This window comes from Mytilus californianus, unplaced genomic scaffold (genome assembly GCF_021869535.1).
Source record: "Mytilus californianus isolate M0D057914Y unplaced genomic scaffold, xbMytCali1.0.p SCAF_2, whole genome shotgun sequence".
Classification (NCBI taxonomy): domain Eukaryota; kingdom Metazoa; phylum Mollusca; class Bivalvia; order Mytilida; family Mytilidae; genus Mytilus; species Mytilus californianus.
In genome coordinates this window covers 78,864,310-78,888,931 of record NW_026262668.1, presented here as the reverse complement: position 1 = coordinate 78,888,931, position 24,622 = coordinate 78,864,310, and the positions used below count along the sequence as shown (strand labels likewise).

General features: G+C 30.6%; 1 protein-coding gene across 2 annotated transcripts in view; it reads left to right on the top strand.

Annotated features, from left to right (window-relative positions):
• LOC127728247 (uncharacterized) overlaps positions 1-24,622 on the top strand; it is a 125,547-nt gene that overhangs the window by 22,394 nt on the left and 78,531 nt on the right. For both annotated transcript variants that reach the window (XM_052235517.1, XM_052235519.1), the window contains exons 2-7: positions 1,488-1,651; positions 5,148-5,305; positions 6,605-6,735; positions 20,204-20,275; positions 20,778-20,831; positions 22,214-22,528. In XM_052235517.1, the coding sequence (XP_052091477.1) occupies positions 1,488-1,651; positions 5,148-5,305; positions 6,605-6,735; positions 20,204-20,275; positions 20,778-20,831; positions 22,214-22,528 (894 nt within the window). The remainder of the gene's footprint in view (positions 1-1,487; positions 1,652-5,147; positions 5,306-6,604; positions 6,736-20,203; positions 20,276-20,777; positions 20,832-22,213; positions 22,529-24,622) is intronic.

The following is a 24,622-nucleotide window of genomic DNA, read 5'->3' as shown; positions in this document are numbered from 1 at the left end:
CGGGAGATAAACATAAAACAACTTCCACCAAATTACACTTAAAAACTCAAACTCTAAGTTAATTGGTTTTTTTTAAGTTGATTGAAATAGACATTGCTGTTCTTGTCAGCCCTGTTTGTGGGTATAGCTCCTCACTTATCTAAGTAATATATTTTTGGCTTTCAAAAGTTGAGCGTTCCTGTTGGAAGTAAGTCCAGAAAAGTGGTTTTCTAGCAGTGGATCGATACTGCTGTTGGTGAACCTCTAGTCATCAAGGGTATCATCAGCTCAGTAGTCAGTGCTTCGGTACAGACAATCTTTAACATATTTTTCTTCGACTCTCCGTTGTTTAGTTTCGAAATAGATATGACACTAAGGTTCAAACTCCCAGAGACAAAGTTGACCTTAGATCAATTTGACTATTCTCTTTAAGTTCCTTTTTGTGTTCTCACATATTCGAGTACTAATAAATTCTTATATTTCAACATTTTGAGTATGAGCGTTAATCCTGAAAGCGGTGCGGACGCACCAAAAATATTAGTGTTATTTTCATTTTAAGGGTTTTGCATGTTAACTAGGTTAAAATGAATGCTCACATCCATGTCATTTGAACTCTATCAGAAAGTTGTCTTATTAGTAATCATACCACATCTTTTTTATTTTTTATCAAAATACAAGTAAAATATAAACAATACAACGTAAATGCGAACACAAACTCAAACACTTCAAATACAGTGATAATCATTTTAACATTTAACAGAAGAGTCCAAAACGATTCAAAACACAATGTGCATGTATTCTTTGGTGTACTAATATTACATTTGCTATTGGTTTTCATCCCTTAGTAAAACTGATGACTATCACAAAGATCAGAATCAACAATTTTTCTTCACTTACTCATCTCAATTTAACCAAAGTATTGGAATTATTGCTATATGAACAGTTAGTAAAGTGAATATATATATATTTTATATAAAACGGACATTTTAGAGAATATATGCATGTCCAAAATCAATTAGATAAATAAAATGATCAATAAGATGGAAGGTTTTAAACCTTTGGTACCCTCCGAAATAAATGTAGCATGTAAAATGTAGGTAAAAGAAAAAGACTTTAGGCAATATGTTAAGCAAGCGTACTAAAATAAAATAACTATATATAACAATATCATTGCTGACATACAGGCATATGTAAGAAAATAAATCTAAAATGAATTAAAAGTTTCTTATATAACAAAGATGTATACTAATTTCCACTTTGTCCCATATCTACTTTATTATTATCATTTTTCATTATCATTTTTCTCCATGGAAAACCTTGTACTTTCGCCAATTTGTTTTTTTTTTTGTTTTTTTTTGACAATGCAGAAAAATACATTTTATTGATCAAATTGCATATATTCTACTTTTTTACAATATTGCCATTGGAATATTGTATTTGACTTTTTAAATTACCTTATACTAGTAGTTATGGCTTTTATTTTCACTATTCACTCTTTTTCCTTGTAGTATCATCGCTTTTCTGGAAAGAAATTTTCAGAGCTAAAAATCAGACTGGTATGAAAGTTTTTGATTTTTGGAGAATGACAGATGTACATTGTGGATACAATGACACCAATAACTTCTACAGACATGATTATATTGACAGAATAAACAAGACTTGTATTAATGAAGTAGGTATATATATATATCAAAGCATCATCTTGTTTTAAATGCAAGGACACAGTAATGGAATGATGAAGTTTCGTTAATTAACAAATAAAGAATGCTTCATAAATGAACATAATAGATATGTTCAATAATGTTATCTACAAATTTCAAATGTATGGAATATATTGATACATTTTGCAAGTCTGATTGATTTTAGCTGTAAATTTCATTGTATCTAGGCGTTCTCATTTGCGTACAAAAATCAAAACCTTTACGACACACACAATTCAAATACAACAGCCTTCCATGACAGCGCATTCGATACAACATTACACGGATAATGTAATAATAATACAAATAATAACTTTATACATATCAGACCCTATAGAGAAAAAACAACCAGCACAGTCAATACATATTGGATCGTCTGAAGACGATACTGCTCAAACAGAAAAATTATAAAAGCCTTATTTGTTTAGCAACGATACGAACAAAACATAAAACTATACAAACAAGATGAAATGAAATCGTATTGACAGATATTTCGACATAACAAATGGGTTTATCTTTGTCTTTCGTCGTCTACAAATATAGTCCCCAGTATGGACTGTACATAACTTGTTTATTTTCCCCAAAACACCTTCCCAATATATCTCATCATGCTCCTATACAAAACAGAAGCAAAAAGAACGAGGGAGATCACACTGTAAAAACTGCGTTTAGAATCGCATGGCGGGTGATGCATGCATAGCAAAAGACGTTTAACTTGTTGCTACACCCGGGGGTGTTGCTCCTTTTGGATATAAAGCATATAAAGAACGAGGCGTATGTTAAACATTGTTATTAGCGCTCAGTCGTCTACCTAGCATAGGAAGCGTTTTAAAAGCAAAATATAAGGCTAAAATGAAGATCAATTGGAAAAAGTTGTATTTATTATAGAGGCACAAAGCAAAAATAAACAACCAAAATAGACAAAAGACACAAATTACCGATATGAGAGTACTCGAAGTTATTGAAAACTACCCCAAAGTCAATTTCAACTAATATATATAAAATCATGGGCTTACATTCTTTTCCGAGTGAACTACATTTGTATTTGTAGTTCCTATTACACCACGTGGCAGATTTATAATTTGAGGTTTGATTTCATTTCTGTCTATTTTGTCTGTTATAAGAATGAAATGTGTAATCATTGTCGATTAATGAGTGCATTCGTATACGTATGAAAGAGTGATGACATTAACTGAATAACCACATTCTCTATATCAAACTTCAGAAAACGATAATTTTTTTAGGGAAAGTCTCTGATTTTACTTCAAAGCAGATGCGATATCAAGTTTTCAAGCTCCATTAAACTATTTAAACATGGTATAATGAGGCCTAGGATTCCAAATACACTTCACTGATCTTATTTGTCATTATAGCATTGTCTGATTTGTCGTTCGTCTGTCGGGAAGTAACCCTGATAAAGATAATAGCATATTTTAATTGTAATATTTAGTACGCATGTCATATAACTTAGCGAAAAATCGTGACATAAAGTTACTACAGAATGCGTGATTAATAACATTTTAAATCATCTTGTGAACAACAATATTTAAGGCTTCAAGTGTGATCACGAAAGCTTCTTAAAAGACGACTGTATTTGTGAAATCTAACACTTTGCTGATGACTTCAATAACAAAGGCAATAACTATCATTGGGTAAAGCACTTCGCACAACCATTGTCATGTGATGCAGTTGTAATGTAGAGAAAATTAAGATTACTTTCCGTGTAGTGTGTATTTTGGTCGCCATTATTGTGTGTACGAAACCTTAAAACTGCCAAAGCCTTCATTCTTGCCGTGGAACCGTAGCTCTTATGGTCGCTTTTTGACCATTTGCAGCTCATAGAGCTACGGATTATTCATATGTTAAACGTTCGGAATTGCAACCTAGGTTCCGGTCGAACTGATTTCCAAGTTTCATTGTTTATCGCCCGTGCGTAGCTTTTCTATTTATATAAAATTGAGAATGGAAATGGGGAATGTGTCAAAGAGACAACAACCCGACCAAAGAGCAGAAAACAACCCAAGGCCACCAATGGGTCTTCAATACAGCGAGAAAAACCCGGAGGCGTGCTTCAGCTGGCCCCTAAACAAAAATATGTACTAGTTCAGTAATAATGGACGTCATACTAAACTCCGAAATATATAAAAGAAACTAAAATTAAAAATTATACATGACTAACAAAGGCCATAGGCTCCTGACTTGGGACAGGCGCAAAAATGCGGCGAGGTTAAACATGTTTTTGAGATCTCAACCCTCCCCTATACCTCTAGTCAATGTAGAAAAAACAAACACACAGCAATACGCACAGTAAAACTCAGTTTAAAAGAAGCCCGAGTCCGATGTCAGAATAGTTAACAAAAGAAACTAAACAAAATGACAATGATACATAAATTAATAAAGGACTACTAGCAGTTACTGACATGCCAACTCCAGAACTCAATTATATAGTTCGTTTCGTTAGATATTTTTCAATGATGTTAAGTACCTAATTATGATTGAATATTCATTCCCTTGACACTTTCATCTAATTATATCCTTTTGTATGTTTCTCCGCCTAACCGTTATCTATTTTTGGTAACATTACCCGTAATTTAAAAAAAAAAATAATAGTCAGATTGACGATACACGTAGAAGATAAGTGAAATCTATTATTAACATGCCAGAATAATGCTGAAATATTTTAAAAAATCAAACAATTCGTGATTGCAAGCAATCGACATTATGATAACATGGTAAGGCATGACGAATTTTACTTGATAATGCTATGTCTTGTGGAGGGATGAAATATTTATAAAATTCGGCTCTTTTATAATGACTAATCAGCAAAAATATCAAGCGATCTCACTAAGGCGAGCTGATATTAGAGTTGAAGCCTAAAATGTAATTATTATTTGTAATGGAAATTTGTGATTACAATATGTTTCTTTAAATTACATTAAGTAGTAAGAAGAATCCTTTACGCGTACAAAACCTTGAGATAGTTGTTTGAATGTATGAATCATGTCGCGTCCATTTCATTGAGCATAAATTGACACGGGTCAACATAAAATTATGACGTTGCTGCATTGTTACATTATGTCATTGTCTAACATTTTTAAGCATCACGTCCTGTCCGTGATTAAAAAAGTTATATTAGGCATTATAGGATCAAAGGGAAAATAAACAAATTGCGATCAATACCGATAAGGACGATGACAAACAAATAATATGAATTGTACAATATAATAATAGTACAGTGATGCAGATATTCCTAATTGAAGCCCAAGTCGTACTGAAAAAAGAAAATAATGTTTTATGTTTGAACAGCGATATACTACTATTGCCTTTATTAATATACCAGGCATGTTATTTAAAGTTAGATTATTGCCAATTTTTTTCAATAAATAAAACTCAGATACTGCTTTCAAATATTGACAACAATCAATCCTTTCGGTAGAATGTAAGGTATTTCTTTTTTTTTCTTTTTAGTGGTATAATTCATTTAATCCAGGATATTACATAAAATACACACAAAGTAGTCAAGATGAAATGTCAGGTAATCTTGAACTGCTTCTACAGAAAACTCCAGATTATGTGAATCCCTCTATGTCGATAAGGACGGAAGAATTTGAACAATTTCTAACAAAGTGGGTATATTCAAGTGTTTTAATTGCATTCTGGTAGATATTTTAAATTAAATATGTATTTTGTGTGTAAATATATGTCCGCTTATATTACCATATTCATATAGTGATATTGCAATATTCAACAACAGCGTTGTACGAGAAGTAAAATACATTGACCAAACTTAGTTTTTTTCGTAAAACTTTAACAATTTGTATATAAATATTATAGATAAAAGAATATAAGAATAATACATACATACATACACCATATAACTGTCCAGAGGTATGAATTCAAAACAAAACCTTTGAAGCCAAAAGCATAATGTACGTTAGTGCAGACCTTTAAATAGAACATTTCTACGTTCTAAAACAAGAACTTGTACATGAGCTATGCCGAAGTTATTACTTTGACATTTATTTAATACTTTTTGCATTGGAAAGTTATATATGTGTTTAGTTATTTTTCAAAGTTTTTCAGCTTCTTCAGAGAATAAAAAAAAATTTTCATGATTTTATTGGTTGCTAGATTTAAATCTTTTTGTAATGTTGTCATGAGGTATTGAAAATAAATTACAGAATCTTTCTTACCAAAATATGCAATAATGTACCAAAGCCTTTGTCAGCAGGTTTATTTTGCGGAATGATGCAATAATTTACCTAATCAACTTGTACATTATTTACTAATTTTAGAATAATGAATAGTTTTAGTGAATATATCCGTTTTTCATGTTTTCACCGATAGCCGTATTTGAACTATTATAATAGGTATATCTTAAAAGCTTTTACCAATCTATAATATGAGTAATTCAAATTCCATGTATCAGCTATTTTGTCCTGCAAAAATGACCATATCTTATTACTGCTATTTTATAAGTTGACTTCATCAATAAATTTTAACATCAGTGATCAAATATTACAGCCTACAAAAACGTTTCTGAGCTCTGAGTTCTTAATTCTAAAGCTCATTTATGCGATATAGCCAAAGTGTTCTGACGCGTCGTTAAATAACAATGAATCAATAATGGTAGAGTTGAAGTTTTCACATCGAACGGTATAAGTGTAATTATGTCACAGATATATAGCGATATGTTCTATATAGAGTAGCCATAATTCAATACCAATTCCTTTCTTATATTTGACTTACAACAAGTATCTTCGAATATGTCTTATCACATAATTGTTACTCGCCTTTTTTCTTTCAGTTATGCTGTTGTCTGACCTCCTTTGTCTTATGATTTTGATTGCTCCCTTGTATCAAATTGCATATTTTATTTGATATTCAAATATACCATCATAAATTACTGTCCTTTCTATTTCCAGTCAAGGTAACTATGAATACCTTAACCTGAAACAAGACAGTAGCAAAATATATGCTGGGATATATTTTGACCCAGATGATCCAGCAAATAGTCCAAAATTTGTATATAGCCCATCTGGTTCACCATACACAGGTAATCATTATTACACTATGTTATTCTGCAAAATAACGAACCCTGATATTGAACCTTTTCTGTTATCCACATTACTTTAACTCCTCAACTATCAAGAAATTCCCTGTGTCCTTTTTCCTTTTCAATATTGGAAAAATTTCTTGGCGAATTTATTTCTATTCTTGTTATTTTAGCATGCCATCATTACCTATTCTATTATTTTGTTATGGCCTGATTATCTCTAGTGTTTTTTATCCATTATTACCTATTCTCTTAAGCCCACCAAGGGAACACTTACTGATTATTTGTCTGTAAGAAGTTTATTTAAAATTGACTAACTATAATACAGGTTCATTAATATTCACCATTTGTTTACTCTAAAGAGCATATGCTTATATATACTGTTCATTAGTTAATCGTGAAATATAGTATCCTATAGATTTTCAATGCACAAAATGTAAGCAAAAATAGCTCTCGAGTGAAACAACAGTTTAATACAATATTTGTAAGTCTGTTCAATATTCAACATTTTCTATCAACGCATTTACCTTTAAGCTAAATTAAACTTGATAAAATAAACAATGGAAATCTTAAGAAATTAACATTATTTAACTACATGTTATCCCCATCTCACTTTTGATATAAATAAGGCATAACACAGTTGCAAATTTGCTAATACTACTGAATAGTCTTCTTCCTTGATACATGTCTTTTCTTCAATCATAATTTTGCAATCATCTCAAATCAAATTAAGAGTAAGATAAAATTAATAATACATATATGATCTTTATAATGGCTTTGATGTTTGGACAAGTGCTAATACAAACTCTAAAATTGAAGTTGAGTACGTGCATATATATTGTAGTGAATACAATCAGTTCGATGAAATAATACTAGTGTATAAGTCTTGCATTAAAATCTGTCCGATTTGGTTTATACGAACTGGTGGTTCAAAACTAGGAACATGAAAATTGCAATTTCATCTCTTGAAATAAATCTTGATTCAGCAATACCAATAACGTCAGCATCTAAGAATTTAGGTTTGATTTAAAGTCATTTAAATGAAAATGCAATGACCATTAGTCAGACCTGGGGTCAATTACATGCCAAAATAATTAATTACATTTCAATTACATTAATTTTTATATGTAATTAATTACATCACAATTACATTGATTTTCAAATGTAATTAATTACATTATAATTACATTGTCAATGTAATTAATTACATTTCAGTTATTTTTGTCCCAAGACATGTAATAGCTATATTAGAGGATAAAATCATAAAAATGACAACATGGTAGAATGAAACCTTTATGCATAAACTATTTAACAGTGAAAACATTTGTACAAGCTTTGTTTAATTTTCAAATTTCAAACGTCATTTTTACGTTTAAAAGTCATTAGATTTTCAATCCTGATTATATGATTGCATTTCTAATTTTTTATAGGGATTTTTTTTTTTGTAAAGATATATATATAGATACAAATGAATATATTTTTTATTCTTAAAAATCTTTTTCTTAAAATTTAAAGTTTCTACTCAAAATTTTTAAATGTAATTAATTACATCAAAATTACATTGATTTTCAAATGTAATTAATTACATTACAATTATATTGCCAATGTAATTAATTACATTTCAATTACTTTTGTCCCAAGACATGTAATAGCTATATTATAGGATAAAATCATAAAAATGACAACATGGTAGAATGAAACCTTTATGCATACACTATTTAACAGTGAAAACATTTGTACAAGCTTTGTTTAATTTTCAAATTTCAAACGTCATTGTTACGTTTAAAAATCATTAGATTTTCAATCCTGATTATATGATTGCATTTCTAATTTTTTATGGGGATTTTTTTTTTTTGTAAAGATATATATATATAGATACAAATAAATATATTTTTTATTCTTAAAAATCTTTTTCTTAAAATTTAAAGTTTCTACTAAAATTTTTAATTTAGATTATTCAAAAAGGTTTTCTTATTTACCTCATGTGATACCAAAATTTTAAGTAACTTTCAAACTTCCATTTTTTTTAACAGAAGAGCAATGATAGAATTTTGCTTTTATTAAGTATATTAGACTCCATTCTTGTATGTTTTGACTGCTATATTTGAATTTTGGTGAAAGTGTTTAAATAATATCCATCTGAACAGATTTTAACATATAAATATGATGGTTCAAAATAAAAATTGCATTTGGCTTTTTAATCCGGAACATTTTTGTACTTCAAAATTAGTTAAGTGAAAGGAAATATGCGACAAGAAGGAGATACCCTATGTAAATTAAGGAAGGACAATCCTAAGAAATTTTATTCTGTATTCAAAAGAAGGAGAAAGGTCAACAGTGATCTAACAGTAACTGATTTTTTTAAATATTTCAAAACTCTAGTATCTAATACTGAAGAGCACAACAGAATACCAGAAATGCCAGATAATGAATGTGTTTTTGAAGAACTAGATATGGATGTAACCATTGATGAACTTATTAAAGCTATTCACGACTTAAAACGCGGGAAAAGTCATGGTCCAGATGGTTTGTTACACGAATTTTTCATTCAGTTTAAGGACCTTGTACTGCACTATATATGTACTATTTTCAATGCTGTTCTGAGCTCTGGATATTTTCCGTCCACTTGGTCTGATGCTATTTTAGTGCCAGTATTTAAGTCCGGGGAAGTGAACGACCCAGCAAATTACCGTGGTATAAGTCTTGTCAGCAATCTAGATAAACTATTCACTACTATATTGAATAGTAGATTATTGAAGTGGGCATCAATGAACGATATTTTATCTGATGCACAATTTGGTTTCCGTAATGGTTACAGTACAGTAGATGCTGTGTTTTGTATTTATTCTGTCATACAAAATTCTTTTTGTAAAGGTAATAGATTAAATTGTTGCTTTGTTGACTATTTAAAAGCGTTTGATACAGTTGATCGTCTATGTGGTACAAGATTTCTAAATTAGGAATCAAGAGGAAAATTGCTTAATATTTTAAAATCAATGTATAGCAATGTAAGATCTTGTATTAGATTTGATGGATTTAATTCTAAATATTTTTCAAATAATCTTGGCTTAATGCAAGGAGAAGTTCTTTCGCCTATATTATTTTCATTTTATGTTAATGACTTTGAGAATGAATTCATCATTAATGAAAACTGTGGACTTGAATTTCAGGACATAACACTTTTTTTACTAATGTATGCTGATGATATGATATTGATGTCAGAATCAATCCAAGGCTTGCAAAATATGTTAGATACTTTATCTGGTTATACTCAGAAATGGGGTCTTTCAGTTAACACTAACAAAACCAAGATAGTAGTTTTTCGTAAAGGTGGGAAAATTAGACCTACTGAGACATGGATTTATAATGGTAAACCATTAGATATTGTAGATCATTTTTGTTATCTGGGTGTGTTATTTCAATATAATTGTAAATTTTATATTACTCAAAAACACTGTGCTGAACAAGGCAGGAAAGCTATGTTTAGTATGAGGAAAAAGGCTTCATCCTTATTCCTGAACAATGTTACTTCTATTAGTTTATTTGACACTTATGTATATAGTATTTAAATGTATGGTTGTGAAGTATGGGGTGTTCATAGAGCACCAAATGTAGAAATAGTTCATTTGGACTATTGTAAAACATTACTAGGTGTCAAGAGGTCGACTTCTAATGTAATGGTATATTATGAATTAGGAAAATTTCCATTGTTACATGAGCAAAATTTTAGGATGCTCAAATTATGGTCTAAAATTCACGGTAGTGAAAATTATATAATAAAGTCATGCTACAAAGAATTAGTAGCAAATAGTAATAAATGCAAAAACTGGGCAACTTGTATTAAAACACTGTTATATGATCTTGGTATGAGTAATTATTGGGACAACCAATCGTTACTTTGTTTGAATAGTTCATTTTTACAATTAACCAGACAACGGCTATATGATCAAGCAAAACAAGAGTTACATTTTACGCTTGAAACATCACCCAAGTGTAGAATATATAAGTATATTGTGTCAAATGTAGAATTACAATTTTATTTACGAAAATGTATTCCTATAATGTCTCGAAAATGGATAACGAAAATTCGTCTGTCCTCACACAATCTATGTATTGAAACCGGTCGTTTTTATGGAATAAGTAAAAATAGTAGAATGTGTATTATGTGTGATATAAACGTCGTAGAGGATGAATTTCATTTTATTTTACAATGTACAAATTATAGTTTTATACGTAAGAAGTTTATCAAGAAATATTATTGGACTAGACCTTCAACTTATAAATTAGTACAATTACTCTCTGTTGAAAACACTAAGGAACTTTGTAATTTTGGAAAGTACTTACTCTACGCATTTAAGTGCAGAAACAATATTTAACACATATTTATATTATATGTAGTCTGAAACTCACTAACAGTATAATATGTGACTGATATTTCTGACGTTTATTATTTATGTGTTTGTTAACGCTATACAACTTGTAAATTGTATATTTATGCATACTATACTGATGAACTGCATTGTTCAAAGTAATAAAGAATTTAATTGAAATTACATGTAATTGAAATTATGCTTAATTACACATTACATTGAATTACTTTCAAATTTGTAATTAATTACAGCTAATTAAAATTAAATTTTTAATTACCCCAGGTCTGCATTTAGTTGTTGCAAACTATTTTGTAAAAAGTTACTTCAGATGTTGTACGGTGGCTTAAAGCACGACTGTAGACAAGCATTTGTCCTTAACCTGTTTAATTCCCCTCTAACGCAATTTTCTACAGCTATTGCTTTTGAATTGAGTTCTAATATCTGTTTAAGTTGTAACGCTGCTAAAAGTAACATAGTGGAGATTTTGGACATAGTGGAGTTTTGTCTTTATGTTTAGATTGCATAATACCAACAGCTTCATGTAATGTATCCTCTTACGATTTAGGAAAATTGTCTTTGCAGCTGCAGGACGAAGTGGAAACAGGATTTTTTAAACAGTTTTATATTAAATGACCTTTAAATGTCAAAACCAGGAGTCAAAGTGTTACCAACATCTTTTCCATACACGTGTCAATATTTTTTCTATTGTTTATACCAACTCTATAGTCCCCAAATTTAACTCAAACGAAACCTTGTCAGTCGATTTAATGCACATGTTAAGCCATTTGTAAGACCATCAGTGACTTTAAGTAAGTTGCTAATACGAGATTGGCTGTATAAAGAGATATGTGGTATGAGTGCCAATGAGACATCTCTCTATCCAAGTCAAAATTTATAAAAGTAAACCATTATAGGTCACAGTACGGTCTTCAACACGGAGCCTTGGTTCAAACCGAACAGTAAGCTATAACGGGCCCCAAAAATTACTAGTATAAAACCATTCAAACGGGAAAACCAACGATCTAATCTATATAAAAAACGAGAAACGAGAAACACTTATGAACCACATCAACAAACGACAACTACTGAACATCAGATTTCTGACTTAGGACAGGTGCAAACAAATGCAGCGGGTTTAAACGTTTTACTGTGACTTAACTGTTACTCTCCACCTATTGCAACGTATTCAAAATTCTGACCAAATTGCAATTTGTTTTATAAAACCAAACTGTTCAACTGGTCAGAAATTTGAACAAACTGCTGTAGAAAACCACAGTCAAGTCGTGAAAGTGCAAGGTGGTAAAATAAAGCATACTTACAATCCTATAAGACTTTAATTCCACTTCAATGTTATTATGAAAAATCAGTCTAACAGTTTGTATAGAAATTTTATTGTTATTGTCATGCTGAAGGTGATAGCTAGTAATTTGAATTGCTATAAAAATGTTCAAACTAAGTTTTCATACAATTTTTTTTCAAAAAGTCTTCTATATTCAAAAGAATCAGACATCATTTGAATTAAAACATTTTATATTCAGTGAAATATGTGTGAAATTACAATACGTTGTTAGGAAGTTTCCATGGGAGATGATCAATTTTTCTTTCGAAAAGTCTTCTACATTCAAAAGAATAATGTTTTAGGTTATCTCCCATGGAAACTTATTAACAATGTATTGTAATTTCGATGTAATAAGGCAATTATTTTGAGATTTCTAATATGCAGTTTTCTCAGAAAATCAGTTCAACGTTGACAATTTATATATTACTAGAAGATGCCCGCGAAATCGCAGTACAATTGGGCAAGTATTGAAACAAAGAGTGTGGACACAGTAATAAGGTGGACATAGTAATAAGGTGGACACGTCGGGTACCTGTGTTTACACATAAAAAGGGGGAGGATCATTTCGACACGTTCAACGCCCATTTCATTTTTGGACAGTTCTGCACCTGAGTAAAAAGGGTGGATGTCGTTTAATTAAGCAAAATGATGCACTTACAATACAATACAGGATCCGTATAGATCTAACTGTCCTATTTTCTACCCTTTCTTTGTACTTTCACTTAGATTTCGCGGGCAGTACGTCGACAGAGCATGCGCGAAAGCGTATAAGACACGGATCGATAACGGTCTCCGAATTTGGATATTTTCTCAAAAATAGGCGTTTTCTGTGGAAAAAAGATTGTTTCAAAGACAAATTTAGGAAGTACTAAACACTACATTTATACGTCATATCACAAATATTTCCGACTTTCTATGGTTTCACAGGAGTTGCGGCTCAAAGAAATCGGTCTCGTCCTTTAGTAGTATAGATTTATCAAACAAGTTTATGTCATTCTCATTTATGTTTTGTGTATTTCCATTTATTTCGTTCTGTTTGCTAAATATTATATATGTATTGTGTAATTCAATGCTCATGTTGCATTGTTAGGATGCATAAAGTTATGAATATCCTTAGAAAATATGTTATAGAGAAAGTCCGTAGGGCCGACGCCCATTATTTCCCAGGAATGGACAGTTATTTGGACTTTCCCTAACTTAAAATACGCCTTAAAAATATTAAGAACGAATCTTCAGATTATAACATTTTAAAGAATTTTATTTCATTTTGTAAAGGTTTTCTTTTCATTTTCCCCGTGTTGTTCCCAATAATCCACAGGCAAAATTAAGATCAAGCTGACCATCTATTCACTTAACAAAGTATTTATGAACAGTAGAATAATTATAATAAACAGATCTTGAATAAAGTTCGTTCAGATTTATGATTTAAGTCATTGGATACGCACGTCTTCCTTGTAGTGGGATTGAAAGGATATTTATTTGTGTCTTTGAGTGGTATTTTGGGAGAGAGAAAACTAGTATTTATGCATTTATGTTAATGGATAATGTGTGTTTTTCGTTTGATAAATCTTGGATGTAGAATCGTCTGAGAAAAATGAAATGGTACAACTAGAATAAATGTTCAGGTATGTAACACTCTAGTCTATGTCATTTAACTATTAAGGGTGTGCTTGATTATAAGTCATATCTGAAACACAATATGATTCTATATTTCAAACCATTCTATTAGATCAAATAAAATTAAACAAGAAAACAGTGTTTCGTGCATAACTCAACATTTTTTCTTTCCCTTTGCTCATAACAACGAAAAAAATGTTATGCATATTTTAGATGAGTCTTAAATAGCAATACAAGCAAACTGAAAATATTTTTCATTCTTCCCTAAATTCCCCAATTCAAAAAAAAAACACGCGTGATTAAAAACATTTCTAAATTCCGTTTCGTATGTCTTTAACGTGGAAAACTACTTTCTCATTTCATTTAAACAATTCAAGATTAACACCGTCATTTGCACTGCCGCTATAACTTGCCACTGGACAAATAACAACAGTAAATGAATTCGATTATATCACTCGTTCTGTTGAAAAGTGAATAAATACCCCACCCAATATCAACACAAGCCTTATTCAAATGTTATTCATAACCCTTCAAAATTTATTCATTAGTTTCCATATTATAACAACGAACAATCAAATAATATACAGGATACGCCGTTTTGGCCATTTCAGTTTCTCGATTTATCTACTCTACTAAACCACAAAATAATTGTTGAAACTATCCAAGTAATTTTAAAATGGAACAAACGAAATTTTGCTGTACAAAATCAAACTACACTTTAAATTTCAAGGAAATAATATCTTAAACGGTAATCTTAAAAGCAAATCTTTAAGTGAAATATATTTTTCTCTAATTTTCCTTATTGAATAATGTAAATGTGTTCAATATTACAAAAGAATTCAATTGAGTTAACACATTTGATTTTTTGTAGATGCACAGAAGAGGAATGGCACTCACTGGAAAATATTCGTTTTTACCAGCTTGGATACTATTCGTGACAGAAATTCAGCCAAGATTTCCATCGGATTGTGGATAATGATGTGGAAGTTTAGTGAATACGATAATATATATTATACGATGGAGTTGAATCGCAAATAAAATCTGTTTATTAATAATGAGATATTTGGTGTTCATTATATTACTACGATCCCAATTTTTTTTAAATTAAGTATCAGTCGTTGGGTAAGTTTTCATCTTTATTCAATTTCGCTTTCGTCCTTTAGAATTATTTCCATGGGTGAACACTTTTTCAGAAAGTGCTCATGGAAATATCCAAAGGGCAAAACGTCCGGATGAATGAAGATGAACAAATGAAAATAACTTTTTATTCCTGAAAAATAATGGAGAGTTTGAAAAAAAGATTTACGTCACTGGTGTATTTTAACACAGATTAAAGCACCTTTATACATTTTATAAATTTTTTAACTCGGTACATTGTCACATAAAAAGGATGGAATATTTGCAACTGTGCATATTCAAAAGTTTTGTCCTTTAATAATATCAATTGCTGAACTATTAAGTGAAAGGTCGTTAGTATGAAGCAAGTGCAGTATAATACAAAGTATTCTTAACAACCAATTCTAGTGCCGTTTAATTGAAAAGAAAATCACACTTTTTTTTTAATATATGGAACACTGGTATGAAAAAGTTTTCCTTGGATATGAAAACTTAATTCTATCAAAATGAGATTATATAAGTAATTAGTTCTAAACTTTCTGATTTTAAAGGGAAATAATTTACATCAGTCATTGACCTGCATATATGTTTTAGTGAAATTTTTATTCAATATACGTTTACTATAATATCAGGTTATCAAAATTGTTTTACAATCTTCACTCATTTCAGATAAATTTAAAAAGGTTTATCATAAACACATTATGATAGTTTAACAACCATGAAAACAATGTTTCGGACAAATTACGCATGATTTAAAAAAACAATTGTTCAGAGAACAATCGAAAGTCTTTCCATCTTACATGCGGATAATTAGGGTTATAATAAACTTTTGTAAAGAAATGCCCCCCAAAAATTACAAAAAAGTATTCTTCGTTTAAAAGAACGGAGTCATCAGATAACTTATCCTGCACAGATTCCAAAAAATATGTAGTTTCAAGTTCTTTATTTGAAATGAAGGAGATGATATTAAGCTCATTCTGGTGTCAAAAAGTTCCTTTCATTATCAACTGATAGCTTACTTTCTCTTATTGCAAATAAATATTGTTTCTATTAAATTCCGTTTGAAATAAGGGACAAAATTTACTACTTTCAGTCTACAAAATGCCACTTCCGGTGACATATGATAGCTTATATTTCACTGTTTCGATAAAAAGTGTTTCTATATACTTTTGCTTACTACAAAAAAAGAGATAGTTTGACTTCTTTGGTTTATAAAATGTCACTTCCGGTTCATAAGATAGCTAAATTCCACTGATTCAACAAGATATAGTTTCTATGAAACAAGGGAGATTATTGGCTACTTCCGGTCTGCAAAAAGCCACTCCCGATGTCATATGATAGCTAATATTACACTGATCGAAAATATATGGTTTCTATATAATTTTTCTTGAAGTGAGGGTTATAATTTGCTACTTCCGGCTTACAAAATATCGCTTCCGGATAATATGATCTAAAAAATATTTATGGTTTCTATGTACTTCAATATATAATAAGTGAAAAAAGGCTAATTCTAGTTTACACAAAGTCACTCCCGGTTAATTGCTTTATCATATACAAGTATGACGTTATAGCAAAGGCAAATTATCTAAATCGCAAGGTCAAAGATTAATGACATCAAGTCACTAGTATAAAAATAAGGAGATATTGTATGATTGCCAAAGAGACAAATATCCACCAGAGCTCAAATGAAGTGGATGTGAGCAATTATCGGCAATACGGCTTTCAACAATGAGAAAATCCCATACCGTATAGTCGGCTGTAAAAGGTCCCGACATGAAAAATGAGAAACAGTTCAAACGACAAGACGAACTGTCTTATTTATAACAAAACAATTTACAAAAACAAATATAACAGAAATGAACCAACGACAACCACCGAACTACAGGCTCCTGACTTGGGACAGGCACATAAAAAAAGTGGCGGGGTTAAACAATTTTGTGAGCGCTTAGTATATTTGATTTTTAAGTTATCCCATCAAACAACTTTTTTGAATATTTAAGGGGAGAAAACTCCTTAAAAAAGCCACAGAAATGTTACCCTCATGTATTTGCGTTGCAACAAGTCGTAACTTACAATTTGTCAAAAAAAGCGTATGTCGATAACAAAGTTCCAAATTTTGGATCATGACTTTGACCATTGAAAATAAACTCAATTTCCTGCCGATGGCACAAGGACCTCATATCAAAAGACTCTATATCAAAGCAAAGCAAAGTACTTTAGCATTCGGTGTTTCGAATATGAACAATAAAAGACTTTATTTGTGGAAAACGGGGTGATTCATTTTAACTTTTCCAGGACTAAACATCATTCTTCATTGTATCTATTTTGCATATCAAAACATAAAGATAATATGGTGGAACAACGGAACATATCTAAAACGCCCTATATTGATATCATGAATATTTTTGATAAAAGAGTAAGACAACGTAATAATAGGTTTCTAGGCAAACGTATTAATCGAAATCAAAGAATTAAACATTTGCATAATTGTATAAATTACACATTTGATGATATCTTATCTATATTTAACAAACAATAGACATCAATTATAATGCAAACTACTTAGCGTTACACGACGTTCCTCATAATGAAGCAATTTCGACGATTTCAAAGAACGTTTCACTAAAGCGTTCAAACTTATAATTGATGAGGTCAATTTACTGTTGTGAATTTGGTAACCGATTTTGGTTTGTATGAAACTGCATAGTTTTAAACTCAAAGTGGTCGTACACATATTTTTTTTTAATGAATATTCATTTATAGGAGTTGTCAGTCTTTCCAGGCCATAATTGATCATTTTACTTTTGGCAGCAGTTCGCATTAATGAATCATACATTAATTTCCAAATTTATACAGATTTCTTTTTAATATAAATTAGATTTTGAACTTATTTTCCCTTTTTATTGCATGTTTATACATACTCCTTTTGTTGCATTTATTTCCGTTTCCGTTTCCTTTCTATATTTTATCATTTCCCGATGCTTTCTTTGTCGCAACATTTCTAGGTAGTTAAACACTTTTGATTCATGTTTTTCTCATTTCCGTATTTTTGTGGCATTATGCATATCCTTTGTTTTGTTATAATTGCCAGCAATGGTTTTTCTCTATTTTATTTTATTAACAAAAAAATTATGCACGTTGCTTTTGATGATATAAAACTTGCAGATAGACAACGTTCCTTGAAAAAAACAAATGCCATGTATGTGCTGAAAAAAAAACTAAGATCCCGATATTTTTTATATCAATCTCATTTGGTCAACATTTGAATTTAAACTTAAACTTTTCCTTTATCATACACCGGTTATATTATAACTTATATTTTTATTTTCATTCGAATTAAACTGGATACAAATAATCATGATATAAAATTGAAAACCCGAGCATGACATCAATTACGTTTTGCGAACGTTGAGACAAAACGGCTATACTTTTTGAAACGATCTAAAAAATCGTGTTCCTATCGAGAAAAATGTTAAACACTATATTGTTTAAAAAGAAAAAGAAAAAAACTTTTACCGTCTAGTTTTATTTTCTATGATCTAACTATGCTTATTTAATATACAGCCGGTAAAAACCCCAATTTGAAAGAAAATACAGCGTTTTTTTTCGTTGGGACAAGATGGCTATACTTTTTGAAGTCATTACAATAGAAACTATACGCATGGTTTCGGCAAAAAAATATCATGAACCAGGAGAAAAATAAAAAAATTTCAAAATATCATAAATATTTTTCCTCTCAGCTTTTCCAATTACACGGTATAAATGCGCAAACCCGATATATGCTTCCCTTGCATATGCCTGGACATTTTTCAGACCGTTTTCAAAAATAACATTTTCCGGTTTACGAATTACGGTTTCAGTGATATTGATTTTGCTTTAACAAGCAATTAACAATAACAATAGCAATACTCTTGTGAAGTTTTACGATGATCAGAAAAAAAATACCGTAGGAAAGAAACGGAACTCCGATCTTTTGCACACAAAATGTAACGTTGGACATTACGTTTTTGCGTAAAAATGGGATAATTAAGTGTTATAATTCTTGATATTTTAAATTTCGGTTCCTTTTTTTCTTAATTTTCAAGTCTAATGTAATAAATTCAACCAGAAATCACTATATTTTTATCGAACTGACCAGTCTACGTATTTATGTTCATGCTAATCTATAGCAAAATGGAATTCGTACCAACATCGTGCTCAACGTCATTACAATTTCGTTTTTCGGCCAACTACATGTACGCGTATATTTACAGCTTTTTGTCTGCATTTTCTTACAATAATATATACAGAGGTAGTAATTTAATCAACTTGTCTTTTTATGGCCCCGCCACAAAGTGGTAAGGGCCATGTAGTTTTACCCTTATCCGTCATTCCGCAACGAACAGTTATACGGACTGTTTTCTAAACTCCTTCACATATTGAGCACATTTTTAGTACGTGAGTCTACTATGATGATGTACAGATTGAGTTTAAGTTAAGTTCCGCTCCGCTCCGCTGATTTTTGCAGAAATTACGGGGTTTTGACTTTGAATATTACGTGAAAATAACAGTTATAAGGACTTTTTTTTAAATTTACTTCAATGCTGAGCTGATTTTTTAGTACGTCAGTCTACTATGATGAGTTATTGATCGAGTTTACGTTTGGTTCCGCTCTGCTGATTTTTGCCGAAATAATGGGCTTTAGACTTCGACAATTTCGTGAAAATTACAGTTATATGGACTTTTTCTCTAAACGCCTTCACATAGTGAGCTCGTATCTGGGTCTTCTATGATGAGTTACAGATCGAGTTTACGTTTGGTTCCGTTCCGCTGATTTTTGCCGAAATTACGGGCTTTTGACTTTGAAAATTTCGTACAGCTATACGGACTTGTATTCTCAAATTTCCACTCATAAAAATGGCTTCAAGCTTTTTTTTTTGCAAGTGGGGTCTTTCGTGTCGTTCTGACACATCTAGTTATATATATAGTTAACGTTATCTGAAACTATGTAATTGGTTCATGATCAATGATATTTTTGTGTTTACAGCAAATACAGATCCAATGACATTCAGTAACATTGAAATAGCTGATCAGTTCTTTATCACTTTACAAATGTTCGGTAGGTATCATTCTCGATGAGAGGTTATAATATAAAAGGCAATATTTATGATGGTCTATATTGTTGAAAGTTGGGAACGTGTCGATATTAGTTATAAACATTACAATTGATATTATAGGTCAAACATTGAATTAGATAAATTGTTCAATATCTTTTTTCAGTTTAACTTTATGGTTTTTTATGTTTATAATAACGTTTATCCCCATGATCATTTCTTATCAAACGGACGCTTATTACATGTATATGACCTGCAGATCATGTTGTGTAATACTCGATTGTTATCACAAACAAACCTATCTGACCCTAAAATTATAATTTTTTTTAAGATAAATTAAGTAAATGTAAATATATATGTTACGTTCAAATCAACACCAAGAAAGAAAAAATGTACTGCCATGATATAATATGTACATTACCTTTGTATTAACGAACGTATTTTTTTTCAATAATGTGCAGGTCGCGTACATGTCTAACCTTTTTATTTTTTCCTTTATATTTGTAGACGACTGCGAATTCGAAGCAAGAAGCCAAATACAAAATTCAGGACCATGCCCAGGTAAGATTTACAAATTTACAAGCTATTTTGGTGATGCCTTCATTATCATGAATCTCACAAATAGCGCTTCTTTAATTTATGTTACTAAGGAAGGTAAACAAGTATACCTGTAAGTCTTTCAGACGTGGCCTATTAGAGGTAATCCCGGTACAGTGTGGGCAACCATAAATAATACTGAATCATTTAACTTCCACTTTTTGTTTGTCATCGGCTATCGATAACAATTATTTTACGCTCACTCAGTCTGTCAGAGGCCTCAAGTGGGGATTTTAATAATCACTTGTTGCATATTTCGATACATAGAATGAAACTTTTTTCACAAAACTTTAAAGGATATTCAAGTACTGCACAACTCAATTGCCTCTATTTATGTATATATTTATATGAATATCTAATGAATTAAAAGACATTTCTGTTTGTATAATGCTTTTATGTAAAAAGGAAAACGTTACACGTGTGTGTGTGTGTGATCCTGTTTGTCTCTTTGTCTCTTTGACCCAAAGATAGTTATAGTCAGAAACTAAATTGCAGGACTCGTCGATATATCATTCTTGTATCTCACGAACTTGGGTCTTTTACCTACAAAACTTATTTTCTAGTAACATATCTTATTCATGAAGAATGAATGTTGCCCGTTTTTTGTTTTTTTTTTTTTGTTTTTTTTTTTTTGTCGTTTGTGTCTCATTGATGTACAAGTCACAGCATGATCCCCTTTTCTTCATATTTAAAAACATACGAGATGACATCAATACCAATTCATGACACAAAATAACTGAGTTAAACTAACAACAGAAGAAAGGAAATGAAAAGCGCTTTCATGGTTGTACTTAATCTCGAAATCACAATGCAGACTTTGAAAAAAGTGTTGTGAATCAAAATAAAATGTTTGGATGTTTATATTGGAAAACGTAACGTTAGGTCTGAAATAACGTAACGTAAGGTCAGAAATTCGGCACGCTTAAAACCAAAAGATAGGAAGGTAGGCATACAAGATTAAAAAAAACAATAACCAATTTTTCTTTAAAAAATCCGGTTAAAAAACATTTAGAACGTGACATACAAAAAATCACGAAATAGAATCCTCAAAATCGTCAACGGTCAAATTTGCATTATGGAGGTGCAACCTGTGGTTTAGTTGATTTAAAAGTCTAAGAATTTTACATGTGAAATGTAAATGTAATTGCATCAATTTTAAACCATTAAATACGGACTTCAATGAAAATAAAAATTCATCAAAAATTTGTTATACCAGACACGTCTACATAAGACTCACCAGTGACGCTCTTATAAAGTGTACTATATGAAACACTTATGATTTGTTTACTCTAATACTCATAATGTATATAGAATAAACACTATGTTATCATCATATTTCTTTTTAGTTCCAACCATTCCAATTGTTAACACTTCTATGACATATGTGACCACACACCCAGGAGCAACTCTTAATCTCGATTGTTCGTATGACTCAATAGTCGATGTTAGTGGAGTAAAATGGGCATTTACGGACACAAATAATGTTTACAGGGAAGTAAATGAAACTACAAACTCGTCTAAATACGGAGGCTCTACTAATAGCATACCATCTCTAACAGTGAACAGTTTTTCACAGTCTGACGAAGGCTTATACAGATGTATTGTTGAGAATTTTATGGGACCTGGAATAAGCAGTGTAATTAATGCCAGCTTAGCACCTTGTAAGATTTTCATTTATTATTACAGTCTTTTCCATAACGTGATAAGTTATTACTTTTGAATGTTGTTTGTTATACATCTTATCCGTTAACTCTAATAACATGATAACAGTTTTCTGTACAATTTGATTTTTTTCTAAGGTTACTGTAAAATAAACAGTTTTATCCTGAAAATTTTCCAGCTCTCTATAAAATCCAAAACAGTATTTTTTATACACTTTTAATAAAACATTTGAAATTTATTTCATAAATGATATGAGGCAGATGGTATCTGGAAAAGAGGACAAAGTCAGTATACTGTTATATAAGTTTTTACATACTGATTTTTGCCAAGTAAAAGCTACAGTAAAAGGGTTTTGAATCTTATTAATAATGACATCAATAACTTTTTACATTTTTCAAATAAGTTACTAAAAATTAATTACTGTTTAATTTTTGACATTTTTACCTATTTTGTCAGTTTTTATTGCTCACACATTGTAGTCAATATAGTGGACTTTATGCGATTGTCATACAAGTGAATGGTTAAGCTAGCTATAAAACCAGGTTTAATCCACCATTTTCTACGTAAGGAAATGCCTGTACCAAGTCAGGAATATGACATTTGTTTTCCGTTTGTTTGATGTGTGTGAGTTTTTGATTTTGCCATTTGTTAAGGGACTTTCCGTTTTGAATTTTCCTTCGAGTTCGGTATTTTTGTTATTTTTTTACTCTTAACAAATTGCAAAATAAAATAACTTCAATATTTTCCAGCATAATTTATGTTATCGTAAATATGGAAAAGTATCCGATGTAAGTCCAGTTGTTAGAAATTTAATGTAAGGCATCATTTTCAATGTAGACAAAAAAAGCCATATTGAGAGAACGATTTTGTCGTATTTAAGAATTATTTAATTAAAGCATTATACGTTACACCTTATACTACGAAGATACCCAGTTGTCTTTTAGTAATCTTTATGAATCCTTCATAGAAAAAAAAACTGCTTGATAGGTCGGGTAAGCTTCCCCAAGATAATTCATTTTGTTTGCTATAAAATCGTATGTGGAATAAGAATTAGGCTCATTTTATAACGTACACAAACAAAATGAATTATAAATATTGGTCTTCATATTATTGTCAGTTGAATATTTTGGTAATCAGATATAAATTTACGGGCAATCATATGATTAACAACATGGCAGTCGCTAACACCAGAACAGGAACGGGGTAATGCGCAATTGCAACTGTTGCCAAAAGAAGTTGACGATTTTGGATTCATTATTATATTGATTTTAATATTGATTATTTTTTTTATTGATTTTCGTCCACACATTATTCATGAATTTCCCTTTGAAGTATTTGAACAGCCCATGAAAACATTTGGAGAGACCAGTATGTTAATTTTTTATACCGATATTTGGCATACATTTGCAAAAAATAGCACGCTTGCTTCTCCTGATTAATTTTATATAGACAAAAACTCTTTTTTTTCTATGAAAGCTATTAAATTTTGACCTTTACCCTCAAATTTTTAATATCAAACATACTTTACTTAGAAAATTAAATTAATTGAAGGAGAAATAATGGAAAGGTTATTACAATAATACACTTTTTTCCAGTTAACAATAAAAAAAAAAATGATTTGTATCCTTAGATATAACCCAGAGTAGGTGGTATATTGAATATTACTTGGCGGACATAAACATGTAAGGCTCATGAGGACCACTGTCTGGTCAAACGTAAGCCCAACACTGGATATAAATGTCTGCCGGACAGGACCACCATTTGGTAAAAACGTAAGACAGGCACTAGTTTTAAGTGTCACTAGGACAGGACGACCGAATTGTCGTTATCAAACTTTTCTCTTAGTTTGTCTTTTTTTTAATATATTATTATAAGTTTGTCATCTCAAATGACGTTGCTTCAACACTTTAGAGGTTCAAGAATGTTCTATTAAGGTTATTTTAAGAAAGAGCCTACGCCAATTTCTACTGACTAATGAAAATAAATGACATTAATGATTTCCGAGGGCACAATACGTGCTTCTGGAATGTTACACATGTAATTTAGTACCAAACCAAACATTCTTCATAGGACTTAGCTGTGAATTGTTGTTT